This window comes from Lampetra fluviatilis, chromosome 51 (assembly GCF_964198595.1).
Source record: "Lampetra fluviatilis chromosome 51, kcLamFluv1.1, whole genome shotgun sequence".
Classification (NCBI taxonomy): domain Eukaryota; kingdom Metazoa; phylum Chordata; class Hyperoartia; order Petromyzontiformes; family Petromyzontidae; genus Lampetra; species Lampetra fluviatilis.
In genome coordinates this window covers 7,280,678-7,297,314 of record NC_136325.1, presented here as the reverse complement: position 1 = coordinate 7,297,314, position 16,637 = coordinate 7,280,678, and the positions used below count along the sequence as shown (strand labels likewise).

Here is a 16,637-nt window from a genome sequence, read left to right as displayed (position 1 = left end):
CCATAGACTCACACATAGACCCATAGACTCACACAGAGACCCATAGACTCACACAGAGACCCACAGACTCACACAGAGACCCATAGACTTACACAGATACCCATAGACTCACACAGAGACCCATAGACTCACACAGAGAGCCATAGACTCACACAGAGACCCACAGACTCACACCGAGACCCATAGACTCACACAGAGACCCATAGACTCACACAGAGACCCACAGACTCACACAGAGACCCATAGACTCACACAGAGACCCATAGACTCACAGAGAGACCCACAGACTCACAGAGAGACCCATAGACTCACACAGAGACCCATAGACTCACACAGAGACACATAGACTCACACAGAGACCCATAGACTCAGACAGGGGGGTAGAGAGAGTTACAAGATTTGAGGATAACACAACAACAACAGACAGATTGAGTTCATAGGAAGCGTGTAAAAAGATAGTTAAAAAAAATATTTTTTATGATAGAATATGGTATTGGCATCAGTATGACATAAGTATACCAAGTTTGCAGTCGATACCACATTGGGAAGTGTGTAAATATTTAGTTACAAGATTTATTTTTTGAGGACAAAACAGACGAAGTGAGTTAAATAAAATCGTGTAAATAATAATAATAAAAAGAGAAAGAGGAGGCGAGACGTTGATGCCCCCCCTCCACCCCCCGCCCCCACGCCCCCTCCACCCCCCTAACCCCCCCCCCTTCTGCCCCCCCCAACCCGCCCGCCCCCTCCACCCCCTCCGCCCCCTCCACCCCCTCCGCCCCCTCCGCCCCCTCCGCCCCCTCCTCCCCCTCCACCCCCTCCTCCCCCTCCACCCCCTCCTCCCCCTCCACCCCCTCCACCCCCTCCTCCCCCTCCACCCCCTCCTCCCCCTCCGCCCCCTCCGCCCCCTCCGCCCCCTCCGCCCCCTCCACCCCCTCCTCCCCCTCCTCCCCCTCCGCCCCCTCCGCCCCCTCCGCCCCCTCCGCCCCCTCCTCCCCCTCCACCCCCTCCTCCCCCTCCGCCCCCTCCTCCCCCTCCGCCCCCTCCGCCCCCTCCGCCCCCTCCGCCCCCTCCTCCTCCTCCACCCCCTCCTCCCCCTCCACCCCCTCCACCCCCTCCACCCCCTCCTCCCCCTCCGCCCCCTGCCCCCTCCTCCCCCTCCACCCCCTCCACCCCCTCCTCCCCCTCCACCCCCTCCTCCCCCTCCGCCCCCTCCGCCCCCTCCGCCCCCTCCGCCCCCTCCGCCCCCTCCACCCCCTCCGCCCCCTCCGCCCCCTCCGCCCCCTCCTCCCCCTCCGCCCCCTCCGCCCCCTCCGCCCCCTCCGCCCCCTCCACCCCCTCCTCCCCCTCCGCCCCCTCCACCCCCTCCACCCCCTCCTTCCCCTCCGCCCCCTCCTCCTCCCCCTCCACCCCCTCCGCCCCCTCCGCCCCCTCCGCCCCCTCCTCCCCTCCGCCCCCTCCGCCCCCTCCGCCCCCTCCACCCCCTCCACCCCCCTAACCCCCCCCCCTTCTACCCCCGCCCAACCCGCCCGCCCCCTCCACCCCCTCCACCCCCTCCGCCCCCTCCACCTTCTCCGCCCCCTCCGCCCCCTCCTCCCCCTCCACCCCCTCCACCCCCTCCACCCCCTCCTCCCCCTCCACCCCCTCCACCCCCCTAACCCCCCCCCCTTCTACCCCCCCCAACCCGCCCGCCCCCTCCACCCCCTCCGCCCCCTCCACCCCCTCCGCCCCCTCCGCCCCCTCCTCCCCCTCCACCCCCTCCACCCCCCTCCACCCCCTCCGCCCCCTCCACCCCCTCCACCCCCTCCGCCCCCTCCACCCCCTCCACCCCCTCCACCCCCCTCCGCCCCCTCCGCCCCCTCCGCCCCCCTCCGCCCCCTCCTCCCCCTCCACCCCCTCCTCCCCCTCCGCCCCCTCCGCCCCCTCCTCCCCCTCCACCCCCTCCGCCCCCCTCCGCCCCCTCCGCCCCCTCCACCCCCTCCTCCCCCTCCGCCCCCTCCACCCCCTCCCACCCCCTCCTCCCCCTCCACCCCCTCCACCCCCTCCTCCCCCTCCGCCCCCTCCCTCCCCCTCCGCCCCCCTCCGCCCCCTCCGCCCCCTCCGCCCCCTCCTCCTCCTCCACCCCCTCCTCCCCCTCCACCCCCTCCACCCCCTCCACCCCCTCCCTCCCCCCTCCGCCCCCTGCCCCCCCCTCCTCCCCCCTCCACCCCCTCCACCCCCTCCTCCCCCTCCACCCCCTCCTCCCCCTCCGCCCCCTCCGCCCCCTCCGCCCCCTCCGCCCCCTCCGCCCCCTCCACCCCCCTCCACCCCCTCCGCCCCCTCCGCCCCCCTCCGCCCCCCTCCGCCCCCTCCGCCCCCCTCCGCCCCCTCCGCCCCCTCCACCCCCTCCTCCCCCTCCGCCCCCTCCACCCCCTCCACCCCCTCCTTCCCCTCCGCCCCCTCCTCCCCCTCCACCCCCTCCGCCCCCTCCGCCCCCTCCGCCCCCTCCTCCCCTCCGCCCCCTCCGCCCCCTCCGCCCCCCTCCACCCCCTCCACCCCCCTAACCCCCCCCCCTTCTACCCCCCCCAACCCCGCCCGCCCCCTCCACCCCCTCCACCCCCTCCGCCCCCCTCCACCTTCTCCGCCCCCCTCCGCCCCCTCCTCCCCCCTCCACCCCCTCCACCCCCTCCACCCCCTCCTCCCCCTCCACCCCCTCCACCCCCCTAACCCCCCCCCCTTCTACCCCCCCCAACCCGCCCGCCCCCTCCACCCCCTCCGCCCCCTCCACCCCCCTCCGCCCCCTCCGCCCCCTCCTCCCCCCTCCACCCCCTCCACCCCCTCCACCCCCTCCGCCCCCTCCACCCCCTCCACCCCCTCCGCCCCCCTCCACCCCCTCCACCCCCTCCACCCCCTCCGCCCCCTCCGCCCCCTCCGCCCCCTCCGCCCCCTCCTCCCCCTCCACCCCCTCCTCCCCCTCCGCCCCCTCCGCCCCCCCTCCTCCCCCTCCACCCCCCTCCGCCCCCTCCGCCCCCTCCGCCCCCTCCACCCCCTCCTCCCCCTCCGCCCCCTCCACCCCCTCCACCCCCTCCTCCCCCTCCACCCCCTCCACCCCCTCCACCCCCTCCGCCCCCTCTGCCCCCCTCCGCCCCCTCTGCCCCCTCCACCCCCCTCCGCTTCCTCCGCCCCCACCCCCTCCACCCCTCCCTCCCCTCCCCCTCCGCCCCCTCCCTCCCCCTCCGCCCCCTCCTCCCCCCTCCACCCCCTCCTCCCCCTCCGCCCCCTCCTCCCCCCTCCGCCCCTCCCTCCGCCCCCTCCGCCCCCTCCGCCCCCTCCTCCTCCTCCACCCCCTCCTCCCCCTCCACCCCCCTCCACCCCCTCCCACCCCCTCCTCCCCCTCCGCCCCCTGCCCCCTCCTCCCCCTCCACCCCCTCCACCCCCTCCTCCCCCTCCACCCCCTCCTCCCCCTCCGCCCCCTCCGCCCCCTCCGCCCCCTCCGCCCCCCTCCGCCCCCTCCACCCCCTCCACCCCCTCCGCCCCCTCCGCCCCCTCCTCCCCCTCCGCCCCCTCCGCCCCCCTCCGCCCCCTCCGCCCCCTCCACCCCCTCCTCCCCCTCCGCCCCCTCCACCCCCTCCACCCCCTCCTTCCCCTCCGCCCCCTCCTCCCCCTCCACCCCCTCCGCCCCCTCCGCCCCCTCCGCCCCCTCCTCCCCCTCCGCCCCCTCCGCCCCCTCCGCCCCCTCCACCCCCTCCACCCCCCTAACCCCCCCCCCCTTCTACCCCCCCCAACCCGCCCGCCCCCTCCACCCCCTCCACCCCCTCCGCCCCCTCCACCTTCTCCGCCCCCTCCGCCCCCTCCTCCCCCTCCACCCCCTCCACCCCCTCCACCCCCTCCTCCCCCTCCACCCCCTCCACCCCCCTAACCCCCCCCCCCTTCTACCCCCCCCAACCCGCCCGCCCCCTCCACCCCCTCCGCCCCCTCCACCCCCTCCGCCCCCTCCGCCCCCCTCCTCCCCCTCCACCCCCTCCACCCCCTCCACCCCCTCCGCCCCCTCCACCCCCTCCACCCCCCTCCGCCCCCTCCACCCCCTCCACCCCCTCCACCCCCTCCGCCCCCTCCGCCCCCTCCGCCCCCTCCGCCCCCTCCTCCCCCTCCACCCCCTCCTCCCCCTCCGCCCCCTCCGCCCCCTCCTCCCCCCTCCACCCCCTCCGCCCCCCTCCGCCCCCTCCGCCCCCTCCACCCCCTCCTCCCCCTCCGCCCCCCTCCACCCCCTCCACCCCCTCCTCCCCCTCCACCCCCTCCACCCCCCCTCCTCCCCCTCCGCCCCCTCCTCCCCCTCCGCCCCCTCCGCCCCCTCCGCCCCCTCCGCCCCCTCCTCCTCCTCCACCCCCTCCTCCCCCTCCACCCCCTCCACCCCCTCCACCCCCTCCTCCCCCTCCGCCCCCTGCCCCCTCCTCCCCCTCCACCCCCTCCACCCCCTCCTCCCCCTCCACCCCCTCCTCCCCCTCCGCCCCCCTCCGCCCCCTCCGCCCCCTCCGCCCCCTCCGCCCCCTCCACCCCCTCCGCCCCCTCCGCCCCCTCCGCCCCCTCCTCCCCCTCCGCCCCCTCCGCCCCCTCCGCCCCCTCCGCCCCCCCTCCACCCCCTCCTCCCCCTCCGCCCCCCTCCACCCCCTCCACCCCCCTCCTTCCCCTCCGCCCCCTCCTCCCCCTCCACCCCCTCCGCCCCCTCCGCCCCCTCCGCCCCCTCCTCCCCCTCCGCCCCCTCCGCCCCCTCCGCCCCCTCCACCCCCTCCACCCCCTAACCCCCCCCCCCTTCTACCCCCCCCAACCCGCCCGCCCCCTCCACCCCCTCCACCCCCTCCGCCCCCTCCACCTTCTCCGCCCCCTCCGCCCCCTCCTCCCCCTCCACCCCCTCCACCCCCTCCACCCCCTCCTCCCCCTCCACCCCCTCCACCCCCCTAACCCCCCCCCCTTCTACCCCCCCCAACCCGCCCGCCCCCTCCACCCCCTCCGCCCCCTCCACCCCCTCCGCCCCCTCCGCCCCCTCCTCCCCCTCCACCCCCTCCACCCCCTCCACCCCCTCCGCCCCCTCCACCCCCTCCACCCCCTCCGCCCCCTCCACCCCCTCCACCCCCTCCACCCCCTCCGCCCCCCTCCGCCCCCTCCGCCCCCTCCGCCCCCTCCTCCCCCTCCACCCCCTCCTCCCCCTCCGCCCCCTCCGCCCCCTCCTCCCCCTCCACCCCCTCCGCCCCCTCCGCCCCCTCCGCCCCCTCCACCCCCTCCTCCCCCTCCGCCCCCTCCACCCCCTCCACCCCCTCCTCCCCCTCCACCCCCTCCACCCCCTCCACCCCCCCTCCGCCCCCTCTGCCCCCTCCGCCCCCTCTGCCCCCTCCACCCCCTCCGCTTCCTCCGCCCCCACCCCCTCCACCCCTCCCTCCCCTCCGCCCCCTCCCTCCCCTCCACCCCCTCCACCCCCTCCACCCCCCTCCCTCCCCTCCGCCCCCTCCACCCCCTCCGCCCCCTCTGCCCCCTCCACCCCCTCCGCTTCCTCCGCCCCCACCCCCTCCACCCCTCCCTCCCTCCCCTCCCTCCCCTCCGCCCCCTCCTCCTCCTCCGCCCCCTCCTCCGCCCCCTCCCCCCACAGGGACGGGGACCTCGTGCTAATGATCGGCCAAGCGGACACGAGCTCCATGAGTCACGAGAAGCTCAGCGCCAAGATGCAGCGACACGCCAAGCAGAGTTTGGTGGGGAGCTCCCCTCCTCCTTCACTCCCTCCTTCACTCCTTCATTCATTCCTTCATTCACTCCCTCCTTCACTCCTTTACTCCCTCGTCATTCACTCCCTCCTTCACTCGTCATTCACTCCTTCCTTCACTCCCTCCTTCACTCCCTCCTTCACTCGTCATTCACTCCCTCCTCCTTCACTCCCTCCTTCACTCCCTCCTTCACTCCCTCGTCCTTCACTCCCTTGTCAATCACTCCTTCCATCTCTCACTCCCTCTCTCACCCGCTCACTCACCCACTCACCCACCCACTCACCCGCTCACCCACCCACTCACCCACTCACCCACCCACTCACACACTCACTCACACACCCACCCACCCACTCACCCACTCACCCACCCACTCACCCACTCACTCACCCCACCCACTCACCCACTCACCCACCCACTCACCCACTCACCCACCCACTCACACACTCACCCACTCACCCACCCACCCACCCACTCACCCACCCACTCACCCACCCACTCACCCACTCACTTGCCCACTCACCCACTCACCCACCCACTCACCACCCCACTCACCCACTCACCCACCCACTCACCCACTCACCCACCCACTCACCCACCCACTCACCCACCCACCCACTCACCCACTCACTCACCCACCCACTCACCCACCCACTCACTCACCCACCCACCCATTAACTCACCCACCCACCCACCCACTCACTCACCCACTCACCCACCCACTCAACCACCCACTCACCCACTCACTCACTCACCCACCCACTCACCCCCACCCACTCACCCACTCACTCACCCACCCACCCACTCACCCACCCACCCACCCACTCACCCACCCACCCACTCACCCACCCACTCACCCACCCACCCACTCACCCACTCACCCCACCCACCACTCACTCACCCACTCACCCACCCACTCACCACTCACCCACTCACTCACCCACTCACCCACCCACTCACCCACTCACTCACCCACCCACCCACCCACCCACTCACCCACCCACCCACCCACTCACTCACCCACCCACCCACTCACCCACCCACTCACCCACTCACCCACTCACCCACCCACTCACCCACTCACCCACCCACTCACCCACTCACTCACCCACCCACTCACCCACCCACTCACCCACCCACCCACTCACTCACCCACTCACTCACTCACCCACCCACCCACCCACCCACTCACCCACCCACCCACCCACTCACTCACCCACCCACCCACTCACTCACCCACTCACCCACCCACCCACCCACCCACTCACCCACCCACTCACCCACTCACCCACCCACCCACTCACCCACCCACTCACCCACTCACCCACTCACCCACCCACTCACTCACCCACTCACCCACTCACCCACCCACTCACCCACTCACCCACTCACACCCTTACTCTCTCACCATGCAGCTGATCCACCGTCCTGGCAAGCACCACGACGGGAGAACACAGAATGTGGCCGACCCCAAGGTCCAAGAGTCGAGCCCATTCCACGGCTCCCCGGCCACCCTTGAGCTGATCAGCCGTCACAACATTGCCATGCCCGCCGACCTGACGCTCACCAACGATCAGGACGCGGGCTGCTCGGCCAAGGAGACGCGGGACCCCGAGGAGGCGAGACTCGTGGACCGGGAGCGCTCGGACCGCAGGGCCGTGTACCGCCGCCCGGGCGAGCCGGGGTCACGTGGGGGGGGAGACGGGGGGTCACGTGGTGGGGGAGACGGTGGGAGACGCGGGGGGGGAGACGGGGAGATGGAGCGCAGGTGAGTCGAGCTCAGAGGTCGCAAACGGGTTTTGATTCCTTACCCGTACCCGGCCGCACCAGGGTCGCAAACGGGTACCCGTACCCGGCCGTAACCGTACCCTACCCGTACCCGGCCGGCTGGGTACGGGTAGGGTACGGGTATCGGGTACCTGATTGCGACCTCTGGGATGAAGCCATGTTGCAGGCGTGGGTGGGTTGATTCTAGGAACTTGAATTGTGAGAAGAGACAAGACGTTGGGAAATGAGTGACAAACGGTGACTCGCCAGTGACTCACGGCCTACCCGTACCCGTACCCGGCCCGGCCGCACCAGGGTCGTAAACGGGTACCCGTACCCGGCCGTGCCCGTACACACATATCTCCGAATAGCATGGTTTTCTACGTACGGTGCGAAAGAAGTTCAACACACACCTCTCGATTCTCACGATGGAGAAGAAAAACTCGCTCTGAACTCGACTTTCAACCCACCGATCATCCCTAGCTGGTGTTGTTCCTTTTGAATCCCCGCTCTAATTAATTACATTTCGATTTAAAGCTTTCGTGACTGCAGGGATTCATCTTCTTGGTTCTTTCGGTAAAGTCACGTAGAAGGGAAATAATAAAATAATAAAAATTCTTCAGACGCTGTCTCCCCGACATACCTGGTCTTCACCTGACGACGGCTGCTTGCGTTGTGGCCGAAACGTCGTGAGAATTATTTTATTATATTTAATTTTTATTATTTTATTATTTCTCTTCTACGTGACTTTACCGAAAGAACCAAGAAGATGAATCCCTGCAGTCACGAAAGCTTTAAATCGAAACTACGAACTATTTTTAAATCCGTTATATTAAGTTCACTTGCTTGCTTGCTTGCGCGCTTACGAACGTGCAAATCTTTCGTTCGTTTTTTAACCCACTTCCCGTGATCCAATCGAGCTGACATTTTGCACACTGACTCGTTGTGCGTGACAATTTATTTTCGTGAAAAATTTTTTCCAAAATTTTCCACTTTTTAGGAAAAAGAAAAATTAATATTTAATTTAAAATACCAATGTGATAAAAATGAAACTTTTACTCAAGAAAAACAGAAATCAATAATAAAATAAAACCGATGCCACGCATATAAAGGATTTATAGTGAAAAACTTTGTTTTTACGGGTTAATTTTTTATTTGTCTGCCAGGTAAGGCACCGACTGAGCGATGCGGCTCTTTAGCCGAAGCGAGCTGGCGATCAACAACGGTAGCTCAGAGGAGCGACCTATCCTCATCACGTGGACATGTACAGCAGCCCAATGCTCTAGACGTGCGATGTTCATTCTAAATGTGGAGGGAAAAAATTAACCCGTAAAAACAAAGTTTTTCACTATAAATCCTTTACATGCGTGTTCAATGGGCCACAACCCAGCCCACATTGGTCTTTGAAACGGGCGGCTAGAGTCCTCTCGTCCTCTGGCTTGAGATGGCTGCCACCTATGGGTCAGATGATTGCCTGCCACCATTAAGCAATTGGTAATTAAATATAAAAAAAAAATACCTAAAAAGTGTAACTTTTTGGAAAAAAAATTTCACGAAAAGAAATTGTCACGCAACAACGAGTCTGTGTGCAAAAATGTCAGCTCGATTGGATCACGGGAAGCGGGTTAAAAAACGACCGAAAGATTTGCACGGTCGTAAGCGCGCAAGCAAGCAAGCACGCGAACTTAATATAAAGGATTTAAAAATACCAGAGGACCCGGAGAAACAATCAACTTCCCTTCTACGTGACTTTACCGAAAGAACCAAGAAGATAATTACATTTCATTTCTTGTTTTTTTTTTTGGGGGGGGGGGGTCCAGCAACGAGACGAATGAGAAGGAGGGGTGCGAGGAGCACGTGCCACCGACGGCTGTCGAGCGATGTGCCGAGAGCGTGGAGGGGGAGAGCGTCTCGCTCGTACTCTACAGCCGCCCCACGCTCACCTCGCGGTATCTGCCCGGTGTGGCGGAGGGTGGACACGGCGGTGGTGGACACGGCGGTGGTGGAGGGACGTGCTTCACCTGCGGCGCGCTCGGACGCTGCGTAGAGCTCGTGGTGGACGTCGAGCAGAGCCGCCACGAGGAGGTGGTGCTCGCCAGTGAGTTGGGAGGCAGTCGTCGTCGTCGTCGTCATCATAGTCATCATCGTCATCATCATCATCGTCATCATAGTCATCATAGTCATTATCGTCAGCATCATCACCATCGTCATCATCGTCGTCATCGTCATCATCGTCAGCATCATCGTCATCATCGTCGTCATCACCGTCATCATCATCATCATAGTCATCATCATCATCACCGTCATAGTCATCGTCATCATCACCGTCATAGTCATCGTCATCATCATCACCGTCATCATCATCGTCATCATCACCGTCATCATCATCGTCATCATCATCGTCGTCGTCATCATCATCATCGTCATCATCATCGTCATCATCATCGTCATCATCATCGTCATAGTTATCGTCATCGTCGTCATAATCATCATCGTCATAGTCATCATCATCGTCATCATCACCGTCATAGTCATAATCGTCATCATCGTCAGCATCGTCGTCATCATCATCATCGTCATCATCATCGTCATCATCACCGTCATAGTCATCATCGCCATCATCATCGTCATCATCATCGTCATCACCGTCATAGTCATCATCGCCGTCATCGTCAGCATCGTCATCATCATCATCACCGTCATCGTCATCATCGTCATCATCATCGTCATCATCACCGTCATTATCGTCACCGTCACCATCAGCATCATCAGCAGCGGCAGTAACATCATCATCATGACCAGCAGCGTAACATCATCATCATCGTCACCATCAGCATCATCAGCAGCAGTAACAGCATCATTATCATCATCAGCAGCAGTATCATCATCGTCACCATCAGCATAATCAGCAGCAGCAGTAACAGCATCATTATCATCATCAGCAGCAGTAACATCAGCATCATCATCATCAGCAGCAGCAGCAGTAACATCATCATCGTCACCATCATCATCAGCAGCAGCTGCAGCAGCACGCTTACCGCGCCGTGATTACAAACAGCTTAAGTTGTAGGCAAATCGTTTGATGAAGCTGATTATTGTTGTGTTTATTGTTGTTGTAGTTGTTGTTGTTGTTGTTGTGGCTGTTGTTGTTGTGGTTGTTGCTGTTGTAATCACCAACGACACGTCACAGTACTGGAATTGTAAATGTGCCTGTGGGTTTACTCTCCAACATCACAACCGGTGTGCGCTGTGCTCGTAACGAATTCCCACGTTTTGTGTTACGTGACAAACCTCACTAAAATGATTGTGCCGGGTGGCGGCGGATTTAACGACACAGTTATATTTACACGATCTAACCCCCACCAAAAAACCTCGCGTCATCAAACTCGCCACACAGGGTACTACTCATATTTAAGGCTGAGTCGACCTACGCGACACCCAGGGCAAGTTCAATTACCACCGACCACGTTTTGTGTTTTCCGTGACAAAGCTCAATAATTGGCCGTGTCGGGTGATGGTGGGTTAACGAAACGTCGACAAGTTACGCCATCGAACCCAACACACACACACTATGAGTATGAGACCTCCTTTACCAGTGGCAAAATATAGTAGTAGGTTTTTACCTTTTCAACTGGTACAAAACTGACACCTTTATACAAGGCATCATGTTTGCAATAACCACAACACAAGCAGTCAAAATGCAAACAAAAAGAAACAACTCTGATGATGATAATGATATGCACTGCCCTTGAAGTTGATTGGTCCACACCCGAGACAGCTTTTCTTAGAGCCTAGTCTCCATTGGTGTTGGACCAGATGACGCCAAAAGGCGCACAACTCAAAGACAGCGCACTATCAGAGTATTGAGAGCTCGGGTTATGCATTTACACTATGAGACATCTCCTTTACCAGTGGCAAATATAGTAGTAGGTTTTTACCCTTGCAACTGGTACAAAAACTTTTTTGTACCAGTTGAAAGGGTAAAAACCTACTACTACTACACACACACAACAAAAACCTGAATTATTGTAATCGATTTATATTTGTCGCGACTACGTGTTGGACAGCACCGTACGAACTTTATGTTTGTACAAAGTTCACATTTTTACAAACTTTATATTTGGGCGAACTTTACGTACAAACTTTATATTCGTACGAATTTTATTTTTCTAATCAACTTTACGTACGAAATTAATATTCGTACGAACGTCATATTTGCGCGAATTTTATATTTCTAATCATCTTTACGTACGAACTTTATATTCGTACGAACTTTATATTTGCACGAACTTTACATTTCTAATCAACTTTTACGCACGAACTTTTTTTCTTCGTACAAAGTTCACATTCTTACGAACTTCATTGATTCTCATCCCCGTTCCCCTCTTCATTATCGAAACAACGGGAACCCTTCATTGACCGATATCCCCCCCCCCCCACCGTCCCCCACCGTCTCCCAGGGAAATGCTGCGTGAACCACGCGACCCCTGACCTCAGCTACTTGGTGTTCAGCCTTGAGCTGGATGAGAGTAACATTGTGCTGTGGACCATGATGGACATGTGCGTGGCGCCACGCAGTCGCCACGCACAGCCCAAGGCCGAAGCCCGAGAAAGGCGCACCCTCTCAGGTGAGTGACCTGTGTGTGTGTGTTGTTGTTGTTGTGTGTGTGTGGCTCTGTGTGTGTGTTGTTGTTGTTGTTGTTTGTTGTTGTTGTTGTGTGTGTGTGTGGCTCTGTGTGTGTGTCTCTGTGTGTGGCTCTGTTTGTGTGTTGTTGTTGTGTGTGTGGCTCTGTGTGTGTGTCTGTGTGTGTGTGTCTCTGTGTGTGTGTGTGGCTCTGTGTGTGTGTGTGTGGCTCTGTGTGTGTGTGTGTGGCTCTGTGTGTGTGTGTGTGGCTCTGTGTGTGTGTGTCTCTGTGTGTGTGTGTGGCTCTGTGTGTGTGTGTGTGTATGGCTCTGTGTGTGTGTGTGTCTGTGTGTGTGGCTCTGTGTGTGTGTGTGTGGCTCTGTGTGTGTGTGTGTCTCTGTGTGTGTGTGTGGCTCTGTGTGTGTGTGTGTCTGTGTGTGTGGCTCTGTGTGTGTGTGTGTGGCTCTGTGTGTGTGTGTGGCTCTGTGTGTGTGGCTCTGTGTGTGTGTCTGTGTGTGTGTGTCTGTGTGTGTGTGTGGCTCTGTGTGTGTGTGTGTGTCTGTGTGTGTGTGTGTCTGTGTGTGTGTGTGGCTCTGTGTGTGTGTTGTTGTTGTGTGTGTGGCTCTGTGTGTGTGCGGCTCTGTGTGTAGCTCTCTCACGGCCAACGCCAGTGACGATTATCTGAACCGGTGCTGGGCCTCCCCTAGGTCGACTCATCCTCAAATGAGTACCTGGCGCGGTGTGTAAACACCGCCACTGGGGGAGACAAAGGCGGTCGGGCGTGGCGATGACCACCCCCATCGTGGGCCACAGCACCGGCGTTCATGGGCTGCGAACTCGCTCAGCAGCACTTGGTTTGAAGGCTACACGTGGTGGCAACGGGGGCATCTCTTGTGTGTGTTGTGTGCGAGCAGCCATGATGATGATGTACCGCTACAAGAGCACCCAGCCGCGTGCCGGGGAGGCCGTGGTGCTCGGATTCTCCAAGACGAGTCGCTACCTTTGCTGCTCGCAGGGAGACAACGCCACCGTGTCACTCACGCTCCAGGTAGGAGCCTCACCTGCACCGGGGCTCGCACGCACCGCCGAATGCATCGTCACCTTCGCGTGTCACGCACGCGCGCACACACGCGCACGCACACACACGCACACACCAGAGGTCGCAACCGGGTACCCAATACCCGACCCCTACCAGATACCCGGCTACCCGTACCCGGCCGGGTACCCGTTTGCGACCCTGGTGCGGCCGGGTACGGGTACGGGTAGACCGTGAGTCACTGGTGAGTCACCGTTTGTCACTCATTTCCCAACGTCTTGTCTCTTCTCACAATTCAAGTTTCTAGAATCAACCCACCCGCGCCTGCAACGTGGCTTCATCCCAGAGGTCGCAATCAGGTACCCGTACCCTACCCGTACCCGGCCGGGTACGGGTAGGGTACGGGTATGGCCGGGTACGGGTACCCGTTTGCGACCCTGGTGCGGCCGGGTACGGGTAAGGAATCAAACACACATTTGCGACCTCTGACACACGCGCACACACATGCACACGCACACACACACACACGCACGCACACGCACACACACGCACACGCGCACACACAAACTCGGTTCTCTTTCTCACAGCAAAGCAACCGAGAGCACCTGTCCCGGATCTCCGTGGATCAGCCCACGTGGCACTTCGTGTTCTACCGCAAGGAGGAGCCTATGACCCAGACCATGAGCTTCGAGTCGGCGGCCTTCCCCGGCTGGTTCATGAGCAGCCAGTCGAGCTCCAACGCCAGCCTGCGCATGGTCAACACCGGCGTGTTCACGGACAAGACGCGCTTCACCCAGCAACAGTGAGGACGCGCGCACACCCACCCACACACCACCCCGTCCCTGTCCCCCACCCTCCCTGAGCCCCCAACCCCCTGACCCCCCCACCACCCCTGACCCCCACCCCCCTGACCCCCCCACCACCCCTGACCCCCACCCCCCTGACCCCCCCCACCACCCCTGTCCCCCACCCCCCTTGACCCCCACCCCCCTGACCCCCCTCACCCCCCATGACCCCCCACCCCCCTGACCCCCCCCACCCCCCTGACCCCCCCACCCCCCTGACCCCCCCCACCACCCCTGATCCCCACCCCCCTGTCTCCCCCCACCCCCCTGGCCCCCCACCCCCATGACCCCCCCCCCACCCCCCTGACCCCCCCCACTCCCCTGACCCCCACCCCCCTGTCCCCCCCCACCCCCCTGACCCCCCACCCCCCTGTCCCCCCCACCACCCCTGACCCCCCACCACCCTGTCTCCCCCCCCCACCCCCTTGTCCCCCACCCCCCCTGTCCCCCCACCCCCCTGCCCCCCCACACCCTCTGACCCCCACCCCCCCTGACCCCCCACCACCCTGACCCCCACCCCCTGTCTCCCCCCCACCCCCTCTGACCCCCACCCCCCCTGACCCCCCACCCCCGTGACCCCCCACCCACCCTGACACCCCACCCCCCTGACCCCCACCCCCCCTGACTCCCCACCCCCCCTGACCCCCACCTCCCCTGACCCCCCCACCCCCCTGACCCCCCCCCCCCACCACCACCACAGGTATTAACATCGAGGCGACTTCGCCGTCACGCTGCTCGATGAAGGCCCCCAAGGCGCCCGCGTCTCTCACGAGACCCTTTGGTGGTTGTGGTGGTGCAGCAGCAACAACAACCAACAACAACAATCAACAACTCCGCCCGCAATAGCTCTCATCCACCAAGACCACTGGGACGTGTAAAGCCATCGATGGATCACACTGCGTGACACACATTTTAGTTTGCCCCTGGGTAGTAAGTGCTATTGTCTAATTGCTTATGCCTCAGAGGTACAGCAAGTGGCTGTTGTTATTCCACTCAAACTTTAGTGTTATTCCGCACAAACTACCTTGTGCCAGTGAAAGTGTGTTGACGAGTGAATGATCAGAGCCGTGTTGTGCCTGCATGTTTTCACCACAAACACTGCGAGTGGTTGACGTAGGACTTTATTCCTTGCGAAAGGTTTCCATTTGGTGCTTCAACACCTTAACACATCCATAATGTAGGGGGTTTTTTGTAGGGTTATGCCGCGTCAATATAGAAATGTGTCGTTAAACCCGCCACCACCCGACACAGCCAATTTAATACGAGAATGAGCCAAGGATGTCTGTGTGTCCCGCGCGTGACGTCACTCCACATGGACACCCCCCCTCATTAATATTCATGAGCAGGTGACGTCACTCCACATGGACGCCCCCCCTCATTAATATTCATGAGCAGGTGACGTCACTCCACATGGACGCCCCCCCTCATTAATAATCATGAGCAACTCCACATGGAGGCCCCCCTCATTAATATTCATGAGCAGGGTCGAACGTTACTCCCACATGGACGCCCCCCCCTCATTAATATTCATGAGCAGGTGACGTCACTCCACATGGACACCCCCCCCTCATTAATATTCATGAGCAGGTGACGTCACTCCACATGGACACCCCCCCTCATTAATATTCATGAGCAGGTGACGTCAACTCCACATGGACACCCCCCCCTCATTAATATTCATGAGCAGGTGACGTCACTCCACATGGACACCCCCCTCATTAATATTCATGAGCAGGTGACGTCACTCCACATGGACACCCCCCCCTCATTAATATTCATGAGCAGGTGACGTCACTCCACATGGACACCCCCCCTCATTAATATTCATGAGCAGGTGACGTCACTCCACATGGACACCCCCCTCATTAATATTCATGAGCAGGTGACGTCACTCCACATGGACACCCCCCCCTCATTAATATTCATGAGCAGGTGACGTTACTCCACATGGACGCCCCCCCCTCATTAATATTCATGAGCAGGTGACGTCACTCCACATGGACACCCCCCTCATTAATATTCATGAGCAGGTGACGTCACTCCACATGGACACCCCCCCCTCATTAATATTCATGAGCAGGTGACGTCACTCCACATGGACACCCCCCCTCATTAATATTCATGAGCAGGTGACGTCACTCCACATGGACGCCCCCCCCTCATTAATATTCATGAGCAGGTGACGTCACTCCACATGGACCCCCCCCCCTCATTAATAATCATGAGCAGGTGACGTCACTCCACATGTAGCACCCCCCACCCCTCATTAATATTCATGAGCAGGTGACGTCACTCCACATCGAACAGCTCCTCACACTAATAATCATGAAGAGGTGACGTCTTCCAAATGGACACCCTCCCCCCCTTCATTAATATTAATTAGCGGGTGACGTCACTCCACATGGGGGGGGGGCGAGGCGCCTCCTCCCCCCTCCTCGGCGTCAACTCACAACCCTCACTCACAAGGCAGATCCCTCACGTCACGTGATCTCCGTAGCGCTGTTGAGACATCAAAGTAAAAAAGGACGTCGTGATGAACAAGGGCTTATAACCTTTAAATGAAACAAGTTTGTGTCACCGCGGCCTTTACAAATTGCACACGAATTGATGCAATGTATATCTCACGTCGCGCTCTG

At 61.7% G+C, this 16,637-nt stretch overlaps 1 protein-coding gene across 1 annotated transcript; it reads left to right on the top strand.

Moving 5' to 3' along the window:
- Positions 1–7,480: 7,480 nt before the first annotated feature.
- LOC144948793 (uncharacterized) lies at positions 7,481–15,416 on the top strand. Its single transcript, XM_078878444.1, has 6 exons — positions 7,481–7,497; positions 9,317–9,594; positions 11,957–12,124; positions 13,035–13,168; positions 13,744–13,958; positions 14,702–15,416. Exons 1-6 carry the CDS (start codon positions 7,487–7,489, stop codon positions 14,706–14,708), a joined length of 813 nt encoding a protein of 270 aa, XP_078734570.1. The 5' UTR covers positions 7,481–7,486; the 3' UTR covers positions 14,709–15,416.
- Positions 15,417–16,637: the final 1,221 nt, after the last annotated feature.

What these genes read in the sequence shown, in the direction of transcription:
- LOC144948793 (XM_078878444.1), top strand. An exon ending in CGAGGAGGTGGTGCTCGCCA is followed by an intron (nt 9,595 to 11,956) that starts GTGAGTTGGGAG and finishes ACCGTCTCCCAG; the next exon opens with GGAAATGCTGCGTGAACCAC. An exon ending in CCGTGTCACTCACGCTCCAG is followed by an intron (nt 13,169 to 13,743) that starts GTAGGAGCCTCA and finishes TCTTTCTCACAG; the next exon opens with CAAAGCAACCGAGAGCACCT.